Source organism: Bombina bombina, chromosome 2 (assembly GCF_027579735.1).
Source record: "Bombina bombina isolate aBomBom1 chromosome 2, aBomBom1.pri, whole genome shotgun sequence".
NCBI classification, from domain to species: domain Eukaryota; kingdom Metazoa; phylum Chordata; class Amphibia; order Anura; family Bombinatoridae; genus Bombina; species Bombina bombina.
The window spans coordinates 1,329,380,348-1,329,401,993 of NC_069500.1; the positions used below are offsets into that span (position 1 = coordinate 1,329,380,348).

The 21,646-nt window shown below is 38.7% G+C and overlaps 1 protein-coding gene across 1 annotated transcript in view; it reads left to right on the forward strand.

The window, feature by feature from the left end:
• NOP14 (NOP14 nucleolar protein) overlaps positions 1–21,646 on the forward strand; it is a 97,736-nt gene that overhangs the window by 12,452 nt on the left and 63,638 nt on the right. Inside the window, exons 6-11 of the mRNA XM_053704196.1 lie at positions 1,853–1,975; positions 2,585–2,710; positions 8,855–9,149; positions 13,109–13,239; positions 14,198–14,283; positions 15,063–15,198. Coding sequence (XP_053560171.1) covers positions 1,853–1,975; positions 2,585–2,710; positions 8,855–9,149; positions 13,109–13,239; positions 14,198–14,283; positions 15,063–15,198 — 897 coding nt within the window. The remainder of the gene's footprint in view (positions 1–1,852; positions 1,976–2,584; positions 2,711–8,854; positions 9,150–13,108; positions 13,240–14,197; positions 14,284–15,062; positions 15,199–21,646) is intronic.

The window sequence follows — 21,646 nt, forward strand, 5'->3', positions numbered from 1 at the left end:
CCTAGTTGTCAGATGAGCAGTGTGAAAAAGTTTTGTAGCACATTACCACTATTATCGAATCTGGTCAGTAACATATCTATATCAATTTGTATTAGCTCAAACAACATTTTCATGGGCCAACCATGTCATCTGTTTTATGAACATCTTTGAACTACTCATTGAGTGAGATCACAGTACATAGGGGCGTTTACTTAGACAATGATCCGATTGGTGCAATATCGCCAGATGCTGATTCCATCTGGTTGTCAGATCAGTGGTGAGAAAGAGCTTACAGTACGCCAATATTACCATCACTAATCTGATCAACATATTTTCAATAATGACGTGATTAACTTTTTATCCTATTGTTAGAACTATAAAAATGCCGATTATTGAAAATATGTTGATCAGATTAGTGATGGTAATATTGGCGTACTGTAAGCTCTTTCTCACCACTGATCTGACAACCAGATGGAATCAGCATCTGGCGATATTGCACCAATCGGATCATTGTCTAAGTAAACGCCCCTATGTACTGTGATCTCACTCAATGAGTAGTTCAAAGATGTTCATAAAACAGATGACATGGTTGGCCCATGAAAATGTTGTTTGAGCTAATACAAATTGATATAGATATGTTACTGACCAGATTCGATAATAGTGGTAATGTGCTACAAAACTTTTTCACACTGCTCATCTGACAACTAGGTGAAGGGGGCGTCTGGCGATATTGCACCAATCAGATCATAGTGTCCGGTATGTACTCTACTACAACAATCCTCAAGCGTGTAGCTTCTATATCTATATAGCTAGGGAGTCGGCTAAGTGATTGATAATATTAGTTTGAACATGCTCCCCAGTATGTAGAGTTTCCAGACACTGGTAACAGGCTGCAGTTGTGGAGTTTGCAAACGCACCCTGGCAGTGACAGGATAGGCTGCCTTTTGTTAGCGGGCATGTGGAGTCATGCTTTGAGCCCAAGGTGTAATCTAACTTTCGGGCTAGAAGGGTAAGGATCTCCCAGTTTAGTATTATGCACTGCAGGGTCAGGAGTGCTTAGCAACCATTGTATATAACCGGAGCTTGTATTTTTCTATGCAAGACGTATCGTTTATTTCTGGACTGATCTCCCCCTTCCTTCCCAGAGCTTGTTACTTTCAATTCTTGTTCATTTACTAACTTATGTATTGCTGTGTTAAAATTCTTATTACTATTAGATTATCTCCACAAACACTGCAGCACACGCTCTGCAAGAATCACATGTGCTGCTGTTGTATTCATCACAGTGAGCGTGTGCTGCAGATGTGATTCCTTCTAAGCAGCAAATACATAATAGAACACTATGCGTGCATGTCATGTGACTGGTGTACCTGTGTGTAACGCACGTCACAATATGGCGGCATGCATACACCCATAGATCACAGGCATACCATTGTTATTGAAAACACTTTTTTTGAACAATTTGGGGTAAGATGACAAGTGGGCATAGACATTCATGCTAACTTCATTTTGATTGATTAGAAGGAGCAAGATTTAAGGATTTTAGCAGGCAGGTGTTAAGTGTCCCTTTAAGGCTGCTAGGATATAAATCGTGGCTGCCCAATCTGTGGTCCATGGGAGATTTCTGGTTTTATGATATTAACATTTTAAGAACTTTTTCATTGAATCTATTGAATCTCCAGATATTGACATTACTACTACATGATTAAGCACCTCAGTATTGTTATTTGCCTGTTCCCTACATCCGCAAATTGTGGAATGATCTGCAATTGGAAAACTTTATTTATACAACCAATTTAATTCTTGTCTCAATATTGAAATGTATTGGAGTGTATCAGATTGTATAACACTAGCTTGTTTTTTTTCCTATCAGCCTGACGAATATGATAAAATTGTTCGTGAGTTGGGCTTTGAGATGAAGGCTATGCCCTGTGACAGAATGAAGTCTGAAGAAGAGCTGGCTAAGGAAGAGAAGGAACGGCTAGAGAAGCTAGAGGTATGGCTAATACCAGGGCTGCTTACTAAATACAGTAACCCCCTAAGCTTCCGTGCTCCAAAGTGTTTACATTTGTTTTTTCTTGTTTTGTGTTTTTTTTTATAAAGAAGCTTATATTTAAAAGGCCAGAATAGTTGAAAAATTGCATGTTCTAATTTGCTAGAGCTTGTAATTTTAAGAACTAGTGACCCGGCACTACTATGTGCTTTATACCCCAAAGTGGTTAAACACACAGTAGAAGTACAGCTAGGAGCACTGTGGGTCCAGAGTGGAAACTGCCGCTAAACCAACCAGCAGCACTAGTTGCATCATATGATTCTGCTGATTGGATTGGTGGCAATTTCCGCTCATGACCAGCTGTGCTCTGCTAATCTTATGCTCTAACGAACTAGAACATTTCATTTTAAAATTTTGCTTCAAATAAAAAAAAATCTTTCTTTTTAATTACACTGCATGGAGTACTGCGTAGAGTCCCTAAGGCAGAACATGCTGTGATATGAGGGGTAATTGCAGAAAATGCAGCATGGCTGTGTGCTGTGCATCATGGTCACTTTTTATTTAGTGTCTAAGCCACTTCACTAATCACTAATAATTCCTTCTTTATTACAGGCTGATAGGTTGCGGCGAATGCGTGGAGAGGATAAGGAAACAAAGAGGCCCAAACACATATCTGCAGACGACTTAATGGATGACTTCATTATCAATAAAGATGACCGCTTGATGCTCTCATACAAGGTCAGTATCTGCACTGCCTGACCTCTTCTGTTAGTCGCAAACCTGTGCCCGTTTTTTTGTTTTGTATTTTTATAAAATATTTTCAGTGTACTCCACAGTACCCTTTGCCAGCCGGGTGTCATCATGAATTAGCCAGGTGGGGGCAGTGTAATACTTTGCAATAATACATTTTCTGTTTATAAATATTACTTAAGCTATCTAAAGCACAGTTAAATATAAATTGTTTTGTGTAAGAAATATTGAGAGAGAGAAAAGATGTACTTTTGGCCTTATTTTTAGCCAGGTGGTCAGTAAAATCAGCTTTGTGGTTTGTCCATTAACTAACTATGTCCTGGGGAGTGTACTGATTTTAACACTTTTTTTTTTTTTTTTTTTACAATCAAACAAATGTATGAAGATACAATTTTAAATAAAATCATGGCAAATTCCCTTATAAGGAGTTTTCATATTGATTAAGAGGACTTTAAAAAGCCTCAATAGATTGTCATTAGACATCTCACCATGGTCGTATATGAAACTAGCGCTAAACCTGTAGTCTGAGTGTTAACATATTACTCCCACAAAGACATTGAGTAATAGTCTTCAATCTATGTATTGGCTATCTGCCCTTTGCATCCTGTAAGTGTGCGTATACGTGGGCTCTTCCAGTTTCTGGGTATCAACTGTTTCACATTATATATAAATATTTGGTAAAGTCAAGATCATAATTTTAGATTTAAGGTGAGTGGGCTTATTAAATAGAAATATTAAAATATATGGCAAATTGCTAGTGAATGCATTAATTTCCCTGCAGATATCTTCCCAAAAAGGGTTTATTTTTGTGCAAGATCACCATAAGTGTTCAAGAGTTCCTGATGTGCCACAATTCCTCCAGCAGAGGTTACTAGAGTGACAACCTATGCAGAGAAAGGTACCGTCTAGTTTGCACTTTAGTTTTGCTCTCAAATATACTGATTGAAGAGGAGGATTTAAAGATAGTTCTATACTTTATATATTTACGCCCAGTTCACCTGCCCATTGAGTAGTGCAGGATGGTAGTGTACTGCACTGATGCATTGTTAGAAGTTTGTAAGCAGTTGAGTGACTTTTTTATCTGTGCCATAGAATAGCATAAAGATTCAGATGGGTGCAGCGGGCTGTGCAGGTTTGACTATGATTATACACAGAATGAGATGGATGATGATTACGAAGCCACTGCCTGAGAAACCCACTTCCTAGCTCTTTATTTAGGACCTGTAATTTTAGGTTATTCCCTAACAATACTGAATAAATGATACGAACGTACCCAAGGTATTGGGCCCAGATACTGAATGGTTTTTACCCACTTCAAATTGCTGGTTGTGTAGTATTGGTGATGTTGAAATGGTAATGAATTTTCTCAGTATAGTACCACATGAACAAAACATGTTAGTTATCAGCGGGTATTAAGTTTAAAGCCGTACATTTTCAGGTTCAATTTGTAGTTTTTTTGCAACAAATGTCTGTTTTATTTAACATTTCACATTTTGTGTGTTTACGTGTACATTACTGGCACAAAGAGCCTGATCTAAAGCTCTCTGTTCTGATGAGATTATCTATGTAGTCTCGTCAGTATACTACGAGGTCCCTAAAATAATTTGAGGGCTGCTTACCTAGATATGCAGGTTCTGGATGTGTAGGAGACGCACACTTACAATATAATGCTTTAAAAAGGAAAAAAAAAAGTGTTATAAGATTTTGCATGATTTCTCTCTATGCCGACAAGTTTTTTATCATCAGACCCTTAGTGTGTGAGTGAGAGAGAGGAATCAAGCTGTTCTCTGGCTCATTTTTGGTTGAGAACCTGGGTTATGCTTGCTTACTGGTGGGTATATGTAAGCCTCCAATAAGCAAGCGCTATCCTTGGTGCTAAACCTAAAATGGGCTGGCTTCTAAGATTTACATTCCTGCGTTTAAAATAAAGATAGCAAGAGAATGAACAAAAAATGATAATAGGATTAAATTAAAGTTAAAGTTGCTTAAAATGTAATGCTCTATCTGAACCATAAAAGAAAAAACTTGGGTTCCGTGTCCCTTTAAGATAGCTTCTTTATAATTATGAAGAACTGAACTCAAAAGATTATGAAATAATAAAACGGTTTTATTTGCATGTTGTAAACCCAAATAAATTTCTTAGAACATGTTTATAAATAAAAATATTACAGTAAAATATATTAACTAATACATAACAAATGTAAAATCACAACCAACCAAAAGTGCAATACAGTTAAAAATATAACAGTGCACTGCTTAATCATGGGGAACAACACTGGGATAGATTACATTGACTGGTAAGCTTTACCAATGCTTTTATTACATGTCTAACTCCATTAAAGGGACAGTATACACTCATTTTTATATAACTGCATGCAATAGACACTACTAAAAAGAATAAGATGCACAGATACTGATATAAAAATCCAGTATAAAACTGTTTAAATACTTACTTAGAAGCTCTCAGTTTAGCTCTGTTGAAAAGTAGGTAGCTGGAAAGCCCACTGCAAGTGGGAAATAAGACACCCCCCCCCCTTCTTTTGCATATGAAAAGACCCTTTACACAAACAGGAGCAAGCTGCATAAGGTAGCTGACGGTATTCTCATAAAACTTTGGGGCTTGGTTAGGAGTCTGAGAATCAGAGCAATGTTATCTAAAAATAAGCAAAACTATACATTTAAAAAAAAAAAACTTTATTAGCTATATAAATCGTCTACAAAACATTTATGTAAAGAAAAAATGAGTGTATAATGTCCCTTTTAAAGTCTATGGCATTGGAAATGTAATCTAAATCTAGTTCTATAATTGTAGGATGAGTGTTCATAGGAATTAACTTAATATGTCCAAAGAACACTCTTCCTGCAATTATATAATTATATATATTCCTCGGAGTACAGTATGTTTTGAGCATTATTCTGCAAGATGAGAACTAGCAGTATAACAGGCAATCTAGCAATTAGAAAATATTTTTTAAAAGTTAGTGGCAAGTTCTTTTTAAGGAACAGAAGCATCTCTGCATGTTCAGCTATAAGTCTGTTTCTGCTATCAGTAAGGGCGTTTGACGCTAAACTGAACAGTCTTTCACTTTTCACACTACTGCATGGGTCAGAAAGATATTTTTGGGCCATTAAATCTTAGTTTATCAACTCTCTCCCAGGTAGGCTTCCAGCTGTATAGTAGCAGCTTTGGGAGCACTGCTCTGACGTACAATAATACAAATAACAGCAATTTTTATTGGCAGAACAGAAGTGAACAATTTTTAGTTAGTCTTCACTCCAGCTTAAAATTAAATGGGAACATAAAGTTTGAAAAAACGCCACAAGATAGCGTATGGGTAAGATCTGGTGGTATCGGTGCATTTGCATGAGTACAAATACTGGTGCAAGTATTTAGTATCGGTACAGAAACCGATACTAGTATCAGTGCAACCCTACTTTTAATACATAGAGGGTCATGAGACTCCTTATTTCCTTTTAAATGTGTGATCCTGTGTTCTCCAGCAGCCAGATTATATTCATTACTATCATTAGTATAACAAATAACATCACAGCAAAACCCCAAATGTTTAATAATTCAAATAGAGTAACATTTTCAAAAGTTTCCTATTTACTTCTATCATCAAATGTATTTTGTTCGTTGATATCCTTTGTTGTGAAGCAAGTAGGTAGGCTCAGGAACTATATAAGAATATATGGCAGCAATTTTGCAAGAATATTTTTAACAAAGTTATACATTTGCAAGAGCACCAAGTGGCAACTGTTTGCTGCTATGTACTTCTTTAGACACATGCACTCTAAATACTTAAGTATTCTCTTCAACAAAGAATAAAATCATAAAATATTTTTTTTTTTTTGGGGGGGGGGGGGGGTGTTTGGTGGCACTAAAGAACCCATATAAATATCTCTTAAAGGTACATGAAACCCAATTGTTTTTCTTTCATGATTCAGATAGCATACAATTTTAAACAGCTTTCAAATTTACTTATTTTTTGTTTTGTTCTCTTGATAGCTAAAATATCAGGTAAGCCAATGACAAGAGTCATATATGTGTAGCCACCAATCAGTAGCTAGCTCCCAGTAGGGCTTTGCTGCTCCTGAGCCTACATAGGTATTTGTTGTAATAAAGGTTAGCAAAAGAACAAAACAAATTTTGGTAACATTTGGAAAGTTATAAATAAGTGACTTGAAGCTTACACTAAACCACCTGTTCTCAGGCCTCCCCAACAGGCCAGATTTTCAGGATTAACTTGGATGAGAGCAGGTAAAATAAGTTTACTAATCAGCTGATTATTTCACCTGTGCGCTAGTTCAGATATCCTAAAAATGTGGCCTGAGGACAAGTTTGAAAACCAGTGCACTAAACCATACAAATCAAAATGAAAACGATCTCTTCTATAATTTTACTTTTGACGGCTCTCAGTACTCTTAAAACCCATGGTACCTTACTCCTCAATACTTGAAAAGTTTACAGTATCAGCCCAGTTTACTCCCTATAGCTGTGTAACTGCTTTACTTTGTTATGCTATATTGCCCCGTGCTTAATTCCCAACAACCTATTGAAATCTGCTTTTACCATTCTGAGAAGCAGATATTCAAACTTCCATTACTGTTTAGACTTGCCAGATGAGACAATATTAGGGTATAAAGTCTAACCCTTGTCTCCACAGCCTCTTGGTTTATACTCTTGTTGGCCTCTCATAACACTAATTACATGATGTTTATATAGATTACCTGACCTACTTTCTTTTTTAAGACATGAGTCCACGGATCATCTAGCTCATTTTCTTAGACTTTTGTGTGGCTGTATTACATTAGCGTATCCTATCTTTGTTTCTCAATTACTATTATGTGGTTAGTACATGTGATTTTTACATTATATGCTATATACCAGATGCTACTTTTTTTCTAAACGTACTAATGTCCAAGAGTGACCATCACAAATGCTAGCTTTCCTTTTCTTGGTGTCATGAGTATAGCTAGGTCCAAGAGTGACCATCACAAATGCTAGCTTTCCTTTTCTTGGTGTCATGAGTATAGCTAGGTCCAAGAGTGACCATCACAAATGCTAGCTTTCCTTTTCTTGGTTTCATGAGTATTGCTAGGTCCAAGAGTGACCATCACAAATGCTAGCTTTCCTTTTCTTGGTGTCATGAGTATAGCTAGGTCCAAGAGTGACCATCACAAATGCTAGCTTTCCTTTTCTTGGTGTCATGAATATAGCTAGGTCCAAGAGTGGTCTCCTGTGTAATGAGTGGAATCTTTACTAGGAAAACGAGGTTTTATTTATATGTGTTCAATTTTTATTTTTCCTGACAAATATGTAATTTATTGTTAATGTTTTTTTGCTTCATGTATCTCTTAAGTAGGTTGCCATTCATATACAATAATATCCAATTTCTGTAACTATTCATTCATGATTAAGGAGAGGAAGTGTCTGCAAATTACATATGTACAATTTTTAATATTTGGGTAAGAAAATGAAAACGATCGGTTAGTCAAAGTCCTTATAATGTCCTTTTATAATGAGGCACAAATACAGTCTTTAATACTGATGGTCCATGAAGTGTTCCTCAAACAAAAAAGGGAAACCTAGCCATAGGGGGATAATTAACAAAGTCTGGCGGACCTGATCCGACAGTGCGGATCAGGTCCGCCAGACCTCGCTGAATACGGAGAGCAATACGCTATCCGTATTCAGCATTGCACCAGCAGCTCACAAGAGCTGCTGGTGCAACGCCGCCCCCTGCAGACTTGTGGCCCCCTGCAGACTCGATCGATTTGAATTGCTGCGATGTCTGTCCGCTTGCTCAGAGCCGGCGGACAGGTTATGGAGCAGCTGTCTTTAGAGCTTGATAAATGGGCCCCATTGTGTGAAACACAGATTTCACAGCTGCTGCTCAGTATAACAGAGCCTCAACAGCTCTGGGTATTGCACTCTATACAAAAGAATCCATAGATGCAGGATACAAAGTAACAATTTATTCTTATAAAAACAAAGTTTTAGGCTAAAATATCACCAAGGGTCTGCATAAAATAAACACTATAGTTCGGAAGTTGACACTTTTCTTATGTCTAGTTATTCCATCCTCCAATCAGAATTCCAGTACTGATAATTTTTTTTTTCATTTACAGGATGGAGTAGCAAACCTTCCGTTGGCAGAGGAAGCAGATAAAGAAGATGGTGACAGTGAGGCAGATGAGGAGGAGGAGGAGGCTGGAGACTCTGCTGAGGAGGAAGATGATGATGATGATGAGGAGGATGAGAGCGACTCGCCAGACAATCATTCTGACCTGGAGTCTGATGCAGGAAGTGATCAAGATGATGATGATGCAGAAGATAAAGTTACAAAGAAAAAAACTAAAAGCAAAGAAGAGAAAATAGCAGATGCTAAGGCTGCAAAGGCCGAACTGCCTTTTACATTTGGTGGTAAATATTGTTATATCCTCCGGTATAGACTAATAGCTGTACATTTTCTCCCAATTGCATTGTATAATTATGTTGTTTCCAATAAAGCCAGTCTGATGGCTCAGCTGGCCAATCTGCTATCTGCATTAATTATTTAAACCCTCAGGGTTGCAGGTTCTAGTCCCAGCAGGGCCTGTTCAGCCTTTCATCTTTGTAGAATCAATAACTTTGTTACACCTTATTAGAATCGTCCTGGTAAGCAAACAAAACCTAAGTATAAATAAACAAACACCACACACAGAGAAAGTCTGGCACTCTTGCAAGTACACAGCTAAGATTAAAAGCAACAAGGGAAGAGTTAGTTACTGCATCTGGCCAAAAGGGTCAAGCCCAGGAACCACGTAAAGGTCCCTATCTACAGCCAAATATATACTTTCAATCACACAGACTGGAAACCACACAAGGGTGCCACATGCCTTATGTAATCTCCCTAGACAAATAACAGACACTCAAATGGACTACACTCTCAAACTGGACTGGGTACAGATCAATGACCCTGCAAAATGCACAGGCCTGGGTGCTCAATAGCACTCACAGCCAGCTGCACAGCCTCCAGAGACCCAGGCAAATGTTTTGTAATTTTCCGTATGGGCTTTGCACCCAGACTTGTCTGGGGTTAACAGCCTGGGTCTCTGGAGGCTGTGCAGCTGGCTGTGAGTGTTAGAGAAGTGGAGTGGAGGGAAGAGACCTTGACGTGGTTCCTGGGCTTGACCTTTGCGGCCAGATGCCATAACTAACTCTTCCATTTTTCATTTTAGCTGAGTACTTGCAAGAGAGTGCGTTCTCTGTGTGTGGTGTTTTATTTGTTTTGAAATTTTCCCTATGGGCTTTGCACCCAGGTTTGTCTGGGGTTAACTGCCTTGGTCTCTGGAGGCTGTGCAGCTGCCTGTGAGTGCTATTGAGCCCCAAGGGCTGTGCATTTTGCAAACCTATGTATACTCCATTATTACTATTTTTTTTTTTTTTATTTATTTTTTTTGCAAATAAATTTTTATTGAAGTTGAAACAAAGATTAACAAACAGTATTCACCTTTAAGATAATATTACATCCAATAAAGTATTACAATGCCTAAAAGCAAATATTAAAGACAACACAGAATGCACCTGTAATAAGAGAAATACATATCAAAGAGTAACATGGTGCTAGGCAAAAGCTTAGGTGAAAGGAATTAGAACTTCATTTTATATTATAGTACTAGCAAATGATCTCCACTACCTGATAGGAAACACTTATTGACATATCTGAATCAAGGTATCTGCCTGTGGAGGGTTAGCATATGAGGCGGCCACTCTTGGGCCGAAAAATATAAGGGGGGGGGGGGGGACTATCAGCGGGCGAAAGCCGCTTAAATATGTAGAAGGGGGGGGGGGTGGAGGGCGGAGCCAGTTAGTATGTCAAATTTATAAACAGGGGTTACTCAGGGTATGGGAATTTATATGGATAGTTGAGGGGCTTTCCATAAGATAGATAAGGAAAGTTCTTAAGAAAGTTATATGGAGAGGGAAGATATTAGTATGTATGAATTATACAGGGTCACTGGGTGAGCTCCTCTCCTGGGGAAATGTCTGCTATAGACGGTGCGGGAAAAAGGAAAAGGGATATCACCCGCAGGCAGCCAGTACCGGCGGGAAAGGGAGGAGAGGAACCCAACAGTAACAGGGTGTGAATTGTTAACACGTCACACTGCCTCGGCCGCTGGCAGTGCGGAAAAATGCCAAAATATACTGGGGTCTCAGAAATTCTAATGTAATGTAACATAACACTTTCCACTATAATCCCCTGTAACATAAGGATGCAACCATGTACAATCATTGATCCCAAACAAATTAGTAGCCCCAAAGATTGCAACAGCTAGGAATAAGGATATTCAGTAATACTATATAAAATCCTACAGTGGCAGTGTGTATAGTATTAAGCTATATAAAGGAAACTTAGTACAGACTTACAGGTTTCTCGTTGTATATGGAAGTTAGCTATCAACTCAGAAAAGGTTTGCTAAATAAGATAAACATCTAGGGTTGGCGTCAGACTAACAGGGCCTTATTTAACAATAGAGCTGAAGGTGGAAATCTATATGGCTATAGAGTTATTAGAAAATGTGACATATAACAGAATACCTGGTAGCAAATAATTAAACAGTGCTAGAACTTCTACAAAAGTCAGAGACAATTGGGTTATAGAATGAATAAAGTCAGAGGTTGACAATAGAAAATATATCTAAGTGACCCATAATAAGCTGTATGACCATATGTCCAATTTTTAAACTAATCGTTAGGAGAAACTTATTAATTGCAGTAGTCCAGGATTCTTAGATCAACAGTAATCTAGACTTATTTAGATACATTCTTGTTGGTACAGATTATTGCAGGCTACGCCAAAATATGAGATATCAATTATGTTTCTGGGGGCGTTGCGGTGAAAAGGTAAAGGTTATGCTCATACGAAGCTAAACAAGAAGGTATCAGTATTTAAAATAAAAATTCAATAACATAGAAAATAAGAAATTAAAGGAGCTTCACATAGTGCAATGTAAACATTTCGCTAGAGCAGGGAAATTAACAATCAATAGGGCATTCCAATATATACACATATGTTGTTAGGTTAATGTTATTAGATTAGCAAAAGCTAATAGGTAGAACAAGAAATAACTGAGCAATGAGCCCAACTGAAGTGGGATAATCCACATATCCATAGAGATATCTATGTTGGGCAAAACATATCCTACCTATACATCCAAAGTATCTAGAATTTTGAACCCCAAGGATAACGTTAAATAGGCTGACATATGATTATCAGCTTAACATTAGGGAGCAGACAATAAATATGACCTCAGAAAAATCTTCTAAAATGGGAGATACAGCGGGAGAGCCCTGTTTTCATCAGCTAAACTAACAAGCAAGAAAGAACATCAAGCTAAACTATGCACTTATATTAAACAAGACAATTTATGTAGAGACATATAATATATACCGCTATATATATGGCTTCAAACAAAACAGGAGCAGCACGCCATAAACAACAGACAATATTGAGCCATTATTACTATTTTATTCTGTAGTTACTTCTTCTTTTAGTTTTGCATTACTGATTTAACTGCGCCTCACCATATCTTTTCACTTGTAAATACAATGCAGATTGCATAGAGTTTACTGTAGCTATACCTGCACTAATCAGGTTGAAATAAGGTTTTTTGAACCTTGTGAAACTGAAAGCCTTTTTGCGAGGATGACCTAGTTAAGGGATAGAAAAGTCCCACAGACCAATGAGGTGAGGCATGGCTCATACAATTCTAGCTCTGACAGTTAAAGGGACAGTAAACACCAATTTTCATATAACTGCATGTAGAAGACATTACTATAAAGAAGAATATGCACAGAAACTGATATAAAAATCCAGTTTAGCACTATTGATGAGGTTAGGCTGCTACACCCTCTGAAAGTGGCTGAGAAAGCAGGAAGAGCAGACCCTCTTGGATATTAAGACCCATTACACAAGCATTGTATACATCTACAAAAACATTTATGCAAAGAAAAATCTAGTGTACAAATGTCCCTTTTAACTCCTGACTTGACAAATCCTACTAGCTAGGGAGCCATGGCAATTCTAGTTCTGCCCAACAGCTTTTTCTTCTGTTTTTTTCTTTTAGCTTTATATGAAAGTGTGACCGATAAAAATGATGCATGGAATGCTTTGTGGCCCCTAAGGATTAATAAATGTGCCTCCTGCTGCCTATTTCATACAATCCCTGGCTCCTGTAGAATGTGCGCGTAGCTGATAAGTGCAGAATAAATGTTTCAGCCCCTTCTGTAACATTTCTGTTTTAAACTTCACTAACTTCATTGTGATATTTGCCGTTTCTGTACTGTTGCTAAAAGAAAATGTAAAATGAATGCTATTTTTTTAATTGCTTTATGTTTAGTGCCAGATTCCTATGAGCGATTTCAGTCACTTTTGTCGGGAAAACCTGCTGAACAGCAGTTGGTTGTGCTAGAGAGGATTCAGAAGTGCAATCACCCCAGTCTCGCTGAAGGGAACAAGGATAAATTACAGGCAAGTTATTTTATTGGTTCACATGTTACAATAATATTGTATTTTTTTCATTATTATTTGTCATGCTACATATACACAACAAAAGTGTGAACAATGCTACTGTCATTGTTAATTTCAAATTCATCCAACATACGTCTGTTTAACATAGGAGCCAGATTTAAACATTTTTTTTACATACATTTACTACTTGTTTGCTTCAGTTGTTTTTCAAAACCCAAATTTAACCCACCACTAGCCTTATTTGGAGGAGCCAATCCATAAACAAGTCTTAGTGTTTAAAAGGAAATTCTCTAATCCGATAGAACATGTAATAACACTAGCGACACTAATTCTATGTGTTTAACCCTTGCACAGTTTGCCCTAAGCAAGTTTTCAACTGAATTGTGCAGCTGATTGGATCCGTGGTAGTTTCCACTTTGGACCTGCAGTGCTCTGCAGGTCCCGAGTGCGCTTAAACTATGTGATTAACTCCTCTGTGGGGTTAAAACACACAGCATTACAGTCACTAGTATTAAAACGACGTTCTGTAACAGATTAACGCATGTCATTTTAACACTATAAGGGCTCTTTAGACTTCAGATAGAGCTTGTCATTTTAAGTGACTTTACTTTACTTCTCAAATTCACTTGATTCTCTTGGTAACCTTGAAAAGCATATCTAGGTAGGATTAGCAGTAACAATACTCTACTGGAAGCTGGCTGTTGCACATATGCTTCTAGTCATTGGCTCACCAGATGTTTCACTAGCATTGCTGCTCTACAGCTGACTCAACTATGCATTTTATTATTACACTATAGCTTCCATTATAACAGAGCAGTTTCTTGGTGTACTCTTATGCCCCCAATTTGGTTTTCTAAATGACTAAAATATTTTTATTTATCTTCTACATGTGACTTTCTATAACTGAAAAGTGGTAGTTTCTCCCTTTTTGACCTGATTGATTTTCTTTGTCTTGCAGAAACTCTTTGGTTTTCTTATAGAATACATAGCAGATTTGGCCTGCAGTGATCCACCAGATTTAAAAACCATTGACAAGCTGGTTGTGTAAGTAAATCCCTAGCTATTTGAATAACGTGTCTGTATATATTAAATCAGGGATGGCCCTTCAGGAAAAGCAGAACTAACAATGTGTCTAGTTTTTGGGGCCCTTGGAAAAAGCGTTTGCCTCTGGAGGGAATAACAGTGGATAGAAAGAACCCTGCAACCTTAGCTAAATCTATTATATAATGAAGTCATTTTCTATTATTTGTTTAATAGACAGACATTTATATGGCTTCTAAAATAATGACTTGGGGCCCAAGTGTGTTAGGAAGTTGGGTGTCACTGTTTTAGATTATGGAACTGGCAGCAAGTTGAGGATGTGAGTGTTAAAAAGGGATCTGAAACCCAAAAAGTTTCTTTTGTTGTTGAGACAGAGCATACAATATTAAAACAAGTTTCCAATTTACTTCTGTTATCAAATTGGCCTCATTCCTAGGATATTCTTTGTTGAAAGGATAATTAGTTAGGTGTCTGGTGCACTATATGGCAGGAAACAGTGCTGGCATCTAGTGCTATTGCAAATGGATACCGTTCTTGCAAAACTGCTGCCATATAGAGCTCCATAAATGGGCTGGCTCCTGCGCTTGTCTGCTTTTCAACAAAATATAGCAAGAGAACGAAGAAAACAGAAGTGTCTTTCTGCTACCTTTCAATTGCTTTTTTTAATATTGTTAGACAAACATTTCCCTGTTTAATATGTGCCTCACATTATGTGTGACCTATGCCAGTCAGCACTCTGGAAATGATTGGTCCCTGTACTTTTATTTCCCTCCTCTCCTCAGACCCCTGTACAATCTGTGCCAGATGTTCCCCGAGGCAGCTGCTGAAAGCGTTAGAAGTGTTCTGAACGACACTGCATGCTCATTGGATCAGCTGATAGAAGCCAAAGGCCGAACTACGTTTCCAGGGCTACCTGTGGTACGTTTTGAGTGTGATTTTCATTATGAAGATTGTAAGACAATATTTGTTTTACTGTCAGTTTATTTAATCAATACCTAAAATGACATCCCTTGTTCAACTTTATTAAGTCACCTTGCATAGCTTATATTGTGTTTTAGATGTTTACTAGCATTGCTGTCAAATATTGTACGTTTTATTTTTTATAAATGCTATGATTTAACCATTACGGTATTGCTACTGAGCAAGTTTTTTCTCTTGTAAGGTGTATCCAGTCCACGGATTCATCCTTTACTTGTGGGATATTCTCCTTCCTAACAGGAAGTGGCAAAGAGAGCACACAGCAGAGCTGTCCATATAGCTCCACCCCCCAGTCATTCTCTTTGCCGACTCTAAGCAATAGGGTCTCTCTCGGAAGGGTAAAGTGAATGTGGTGTTAGATTTGTAGTTTTTGTTCTACAAGCAAAAGTTTATTTTTAAATGGTACCGGGTTGTACTATTTACTCTCCAGCAGAAAAGGGATGAAGATTTCTGCAGAGAGGAAAATGATTTTAGCATGTGGTAACTAAAATCCACTGCTGTTCCCACACAGGACTGAGGAGTACAAGAAAACTTCAGTTGGGGGGAACGGTTTGCAGATTAAGCTGCAATAAGGTATGTTCAGTCATTTATTTCTAGACAAGACTGTGATAATGCTAGAAAAGGACTGATAAGATCCCCATGAGGGAAGGGTAAGCTTTATTCAGAGACTAAGTATGGAACTACAAGCTTGCATTACAGGGCTACTTTATGCTGGTTGACACTTTTTTTATGGGTTGACACTTTTTTATGGCAAACGGTTTTTACTTATAAACATCGTTTTTGAGACACTTAGAAGGTCCTTTTGGGTTTCTTTCAGGGGCTGTTACCCACATGGCTAGTATTATAACTCCTAGGAGTGTTTCTTTAGGCCTCACAGCACCGGAGTAAGGTGGGAGGGGCCTGATTTTGCGCCTCAGATGCGCAGTTAGATGGACTAGATCTTCATAGTAGACGTTAATAAAATGATAAGGGATTTAACCCTGAGAAAATTCTTTTGGAACAGATCCTCATCCAACACAACTCAGGAGGGTAATGACCTTGCCATAAACACTGACATAACACCTAACAACATCATTAGCAATCAGGAGATTACTGACCTAGTATCTTTTCAAGAAACCTGTGATGTGATGAATTTACAGGATCTATATGCAGAATCCTCATTAGACACACAGAACCTTAAGGCCTCACATGGAGGCTTTAAACCACGGTCAGTGTTCTATCCAACAAAGGAAAGGGGTCCTTTTCTGGAAGCTTTCCACAAAAGGATAGAGGAAGATCTAATATATCTTTCACTAAATCACAAAAGAACCTATCCTAATCTCACCATCTCGCAGAGAGAGGCTCTAAAAAAATCTAAGTGTCAGACAAGATATAGTCATTAAAGACTCTGATAAGGGTGGGAGTATTGTTATCCTTAATAGATCTGATTATGTCTCAGAAGCACACAGGCAACTGTATGATGAAAATGTATACCAAAAATTGAGTAGTGATCCGACTGAGGATTACAAGAAACAGCTCTGGGACATGCTGGATGACGGACTGGAGGAGGGTACTCTTGATGCAGATACAGCAGAGTATCTATATGTCTCCCGTCCGGTGATGTCGGTCTTCCACCACCTACCAAAAGTACATAAATCTGTGGTAGCAGTAAAGGGAAGACCGATAGTCTCCGGGATAGGGTCTTTGTTTGAGCGACTTTCTAGTTGGGTTGAGTCCCTCCTCCAGCCTCTTGTCCTCCAGATACCGTCCTATCTAAAAGACTCAAAACATCTCTTAAATTACTTACAACAGGTTAACTGGGATAGCAACTGCTCATGGCTCACCATAGATGTGGTGGGCCTTTATTCGGCCATACCCCACCAGGATGGCCTAAAGGCAGTGGAATTTTTTCTTACAAATCAGAGTAACTACGATGCCCCATTGATAGGATATATCATGAGGGTTCTGGACTTTCTCCTGAGTCACAATTATTTTAAGTTTGAGGGGGAATTCTTTCTGCAGAGACGTGGGACCGCCATGGGGGCCAAGTTTGCCCCTTCATACGCCAACATCTTTATGGCGTGGTGGGAGCGGTCCCACGTCTATGCAGACAGTAACCCCTTCAAGGACTACATCAAAACATATAAAAGGTACATAGACAACCTTTTAATAGTATGGACAGGTACTGAACAACAGATGAGACTTTGTTCAATACATTAACCAGAATGATCTTAATCTCCAGTTTACCTTCCAACATGAAGTAGAACAAATTCCATACCTAGATCTTATTCTTACTGGTGACATGGAACTTGGTCAGGTGACAACCAGCCTTTACAGGAAACCGATTACCTCAAATACATTGTTACATGCACGCAGTAATCACCCCAAGCATACAGGCTTTGGTGTGGCCAAAGGGCAATTTATGCGCATGAAACGCAATTGCACGAATGAAATAGACTTTAAAAGAGAAAGTGAGATATTGAAGTCTCAACTTTTTGAGAGAGGCTACTCAGTAAAAACTGTCAATAGGGCACTTACAGAGGTAAGTCGAATGGATAGAAGTAGTATGCTAGCCCATAACGCGAGCAAACAACATATTACTAGCTTTGATAGGTCACAACCACTTTTTGTCACAACATATAGTTCACAATATAAGCAAATTTGTGACATAATAAATAAACATCTCCCTATTTTGACAGCGGAAGATAGCCTCAAAGAATATGTCGGCAGAGGTTGCAAGTTTTCAGCACGAAGGGGCTGCACACTTGCTAACATGCTGTCTCCAAGCATGCTAAGGAAATCAACAGCTACCAGGAGTAGCTGGCTTAGTGTGAAAGGCCACTACAAATGCCACTTTTATAAGTGTATTGCTTGCGGCCACACAAGAGTTACTAAACATTTCCAATCGAAAGTCACCCAAAGAGTGTACAATCTATCTAACTGCACCAATTGTCGTTCCTCAAACGTGGTCTACCTGGTGGATTGCACCCAGTGCAACAGACAATATGTAGGATGCTCCACCAGAGAGGCCCGGACACGTATCAGAGAACACCTTAATAATATAGACAATGGTGCAGAGGTGTCTGATTTGGCGAGACATTTTATTAATGTTCATGGAAAAAATGTAAACAGTTTTTCTTGGCAAATCATTGAACAAGTGAGGACTCCTGAGAGAGGAGGAGATGTCACTAGTAGACTTCTGTACCGTGAGGCCTTCTGGATATTCCAGCTGAAAACCAGAAGGCCACATGGTTTTAACATAGATGGTGACATCATTAAAGGGACAGTCAAGGCCAAAAAACTTTTATTTTTCAAATAGGGCATGTAATTTTAAACAACTTTCCAATTTACTTTTATCAACAATTTTGCTTTGTTCTCTTGGTATTCTAGTTGAGAGCAAACCTAGGAAGGCTCATATGATTTCTAAGCACTTGAAGGCCGCCTCTAATCACATGCTTTTGTATTTGCTTTTCACAACAGGGGAGAGTAGTTCAGGTAAACCCTATAGATAGCATTGTGATCACGCCTGTGGGTTGTGGCAGACACTGCACTAATTGGCTAAAATGCAAGTCAATAGATAATAACTAAAAGTCATGTGATTATTGGCGGTCAGGAGATGCTTAGATACAAGATAGTCACAGCAGTAAAAAGTATATTAATATAACAGTGTTGGTTATGCAAAACTGGGGAATGGGTAATAAAGGGATTATCTATCTTTTTAAACAACAAAAATTCTGGTGTTGACTGTCCCTTTAACTTTTGGCAGCGAGAGAAATAACAGCTTAGGGTACACAGCTGTCCCCCCATACATTTGACAGGTTAAGAGATTAGGACATCATATACGCATCAGACATACCAGATACTATACATATGTTTACTGTATTCCATTACCAATAAGCACCCATGGTAGATTGTGTACATACACATACTAGTTATTTTAAAGTGCAGTACTGGTGATATTTCATTATTAATACGAAAGATATGTTTTTACTGACGTTATAGTCTTTTGTATAATAATGCTCTGATTATGTTTTTTGTTTAATTTTTGGATATTTTTAATTCCAGCTCTGGCCTGAATGTAAACCTCTTTTGGCTATTTACTGCAGCACAGATAGTTCTATTTAGGACACCTATGATCTGTATGCACATGGCTACTGCCAAATTGCCTCAATATATATGTAACATTACAGGTTAGTGAATATTATTGGCAATACTTTTTTGGCAATGTTATTTTACCGTACTGTTTTATGCCCATCATAAATTATCACAAACCTTTCCATGTCTTTATGCTCAGCTGAAAAAACTGTCTATACTAATGATAGCACTGAATTCCTTAATAAGCCGACAATGTCCATTTCCTGCTTTATTGTCATTACCTTTGAATACTGACAGCTGCCTTTAGCTCATGACCCTGGACACTGGCTATTTAAGCTGGCTGTTCCGGGTCATGAGTATGTCTATGAGTAAGGCTTGTATAGCCGAAACGCGTAAGACACTTTTGTCTGGGAGCTGTCATGCTCTGCTAACCTAAGATTTTAAAGTTTCCTAAATAAAGCTGATTTTTGAATTATTAGCGCCTTGAGTCCTGCCTGGTCTATTGCTTGCTTGCACTAGATCTTCAGACTGTGTTCACATGGTGGCTCCTGCTACAATTTGAGGACCCATAAGAAACTTTTTCCCCATAAATCCAACTCCTAAGGGAAGGTAGGGCCACAGCAGAGCTGTGGCAAGGTGCTAAATTTGTTTGGGCATTAAGGGGTTAATCGATTATTTTTTTTGCTAGCTGTGCAATCTTACCAATGCTTTAGGTACATACTGTGAAAATTTCAGAAAGTTTGGTGCATTTTTCACTGTTTTGGAAAATTGTGTGCCTTTTTTATTTCTTAAAGGCACAGTAACGTTTTTTTGCAAAGTGTGTTTTTGCTTGATTAATGTGTTTTCTAAGCCTGTTTGTCTTACTATTAGTCTGTTAAACATGTCTGACACCAAGGAAAATCCTTGTTCAATGTGTTTAGAAGACATGGTGGAACCCCCTCTCAAAATGTGTCCCACGTGTACTGATATGTCTATACATTTTAAAGACCATATTGTTGCATTTAAAAATGTGGTCCAAGATGATTCTCAGACAGAAGGTAATGAGGTTAGCCCGTTGACCTCTCCCCAAGTGTCACAACCAGTTACGCCCGCTCAAGCGACGCCTAGCACCTCTAGCACGTCTAACTCTTTTACCTTACAAGATTTGGCAGCAGCTATGGATAATACCCTCTCAGTATTTTTATCTAAGCTTCCCGTGTTACCTGCCAAGCGTGATAGCTCTGTTTTAAGAACAGATTATGAGCATTCTGACGCTTTAGTAGCCGTATCCGATATACACTCACAACGCTCTGAAATGGGGGCGAGGGATGTGCTGTCTGAGGGAGAAGTTTCCGATTCGGGAAAGGTTGCTCCTCAGACAGACTCATATACGTTGGCCTTAAATTTAAACTAGAACACCTCCGCTTATTACTCAGGGATTACTGTGACCCTTTGGTGGTCCCAGAGAAATTGTGTAAAATGGACAAGTACCTAGAATTTCCTGTTTACACTGATGTGTTCCCGGTCCCTAAGTGGATTGCGGATATAGTAACTAGGGCGTGGGATAAACCAGGTATTCAGTTTGTTCCCCCTCCTGTTTTTAAGAAAATGTTCCCCATATCTGACACCACGCGGGACTCGTGGCAGACGGTCCCTAAGGTGGAGGGGGCTGTTTCTTCACTTGCTAAACGCACAACCATACCAATTGAGGACAGTTGTGCTTTTAAAGACCCTATGGATAAAAAATTAGAGGGTTTACTTAAGAAATTTTTTGTTCATCAAGGTTTTCTTCTCCAACCTATAGCGTGCATTGTTCCTGTAACTACTGCAGCTGCTTTCTGGTTCGAGGCGCTGGAAGATGCGCTCCAGACGGAGACCTCATATGAGGATATTATGGACAGAATTAAGGCTCTTAAGCTGGCTAATTCTTTTATCACAGATGCCGCTTTCCAACTAGCTAAGTTAGCGGCAAAGAATTCAGGTTTTGCCATTCTGGCGCGCAGGGCGCTATGGCTCAAGTCTTGGTCGGCCGATGTGTCTTCAAAATCCAAACTGCTGAACATCCCTTTCAAAGGAAAGACCCCTTTTGGGCCTGATTTGAAAGAGATTATCTCAGAAATCACTGGGGGAAAAGGCCATGCTCTCCCTCAGGACAAATCCTTTAAGACAAAGAACAAAAAAAATAATTTTCGTTCCTTTCGAAATTCAGGAGCGGTCTCGCTTCATCCTCCCCTGCTGCGAAGCAAGAGGGTAACACTTCACAACCCAGGGCAGTCTGGAAACCTTACCAGGGCTGGAACAAGGGTAAACAGGCCAAGAAGCCTGCAGCTGCCCC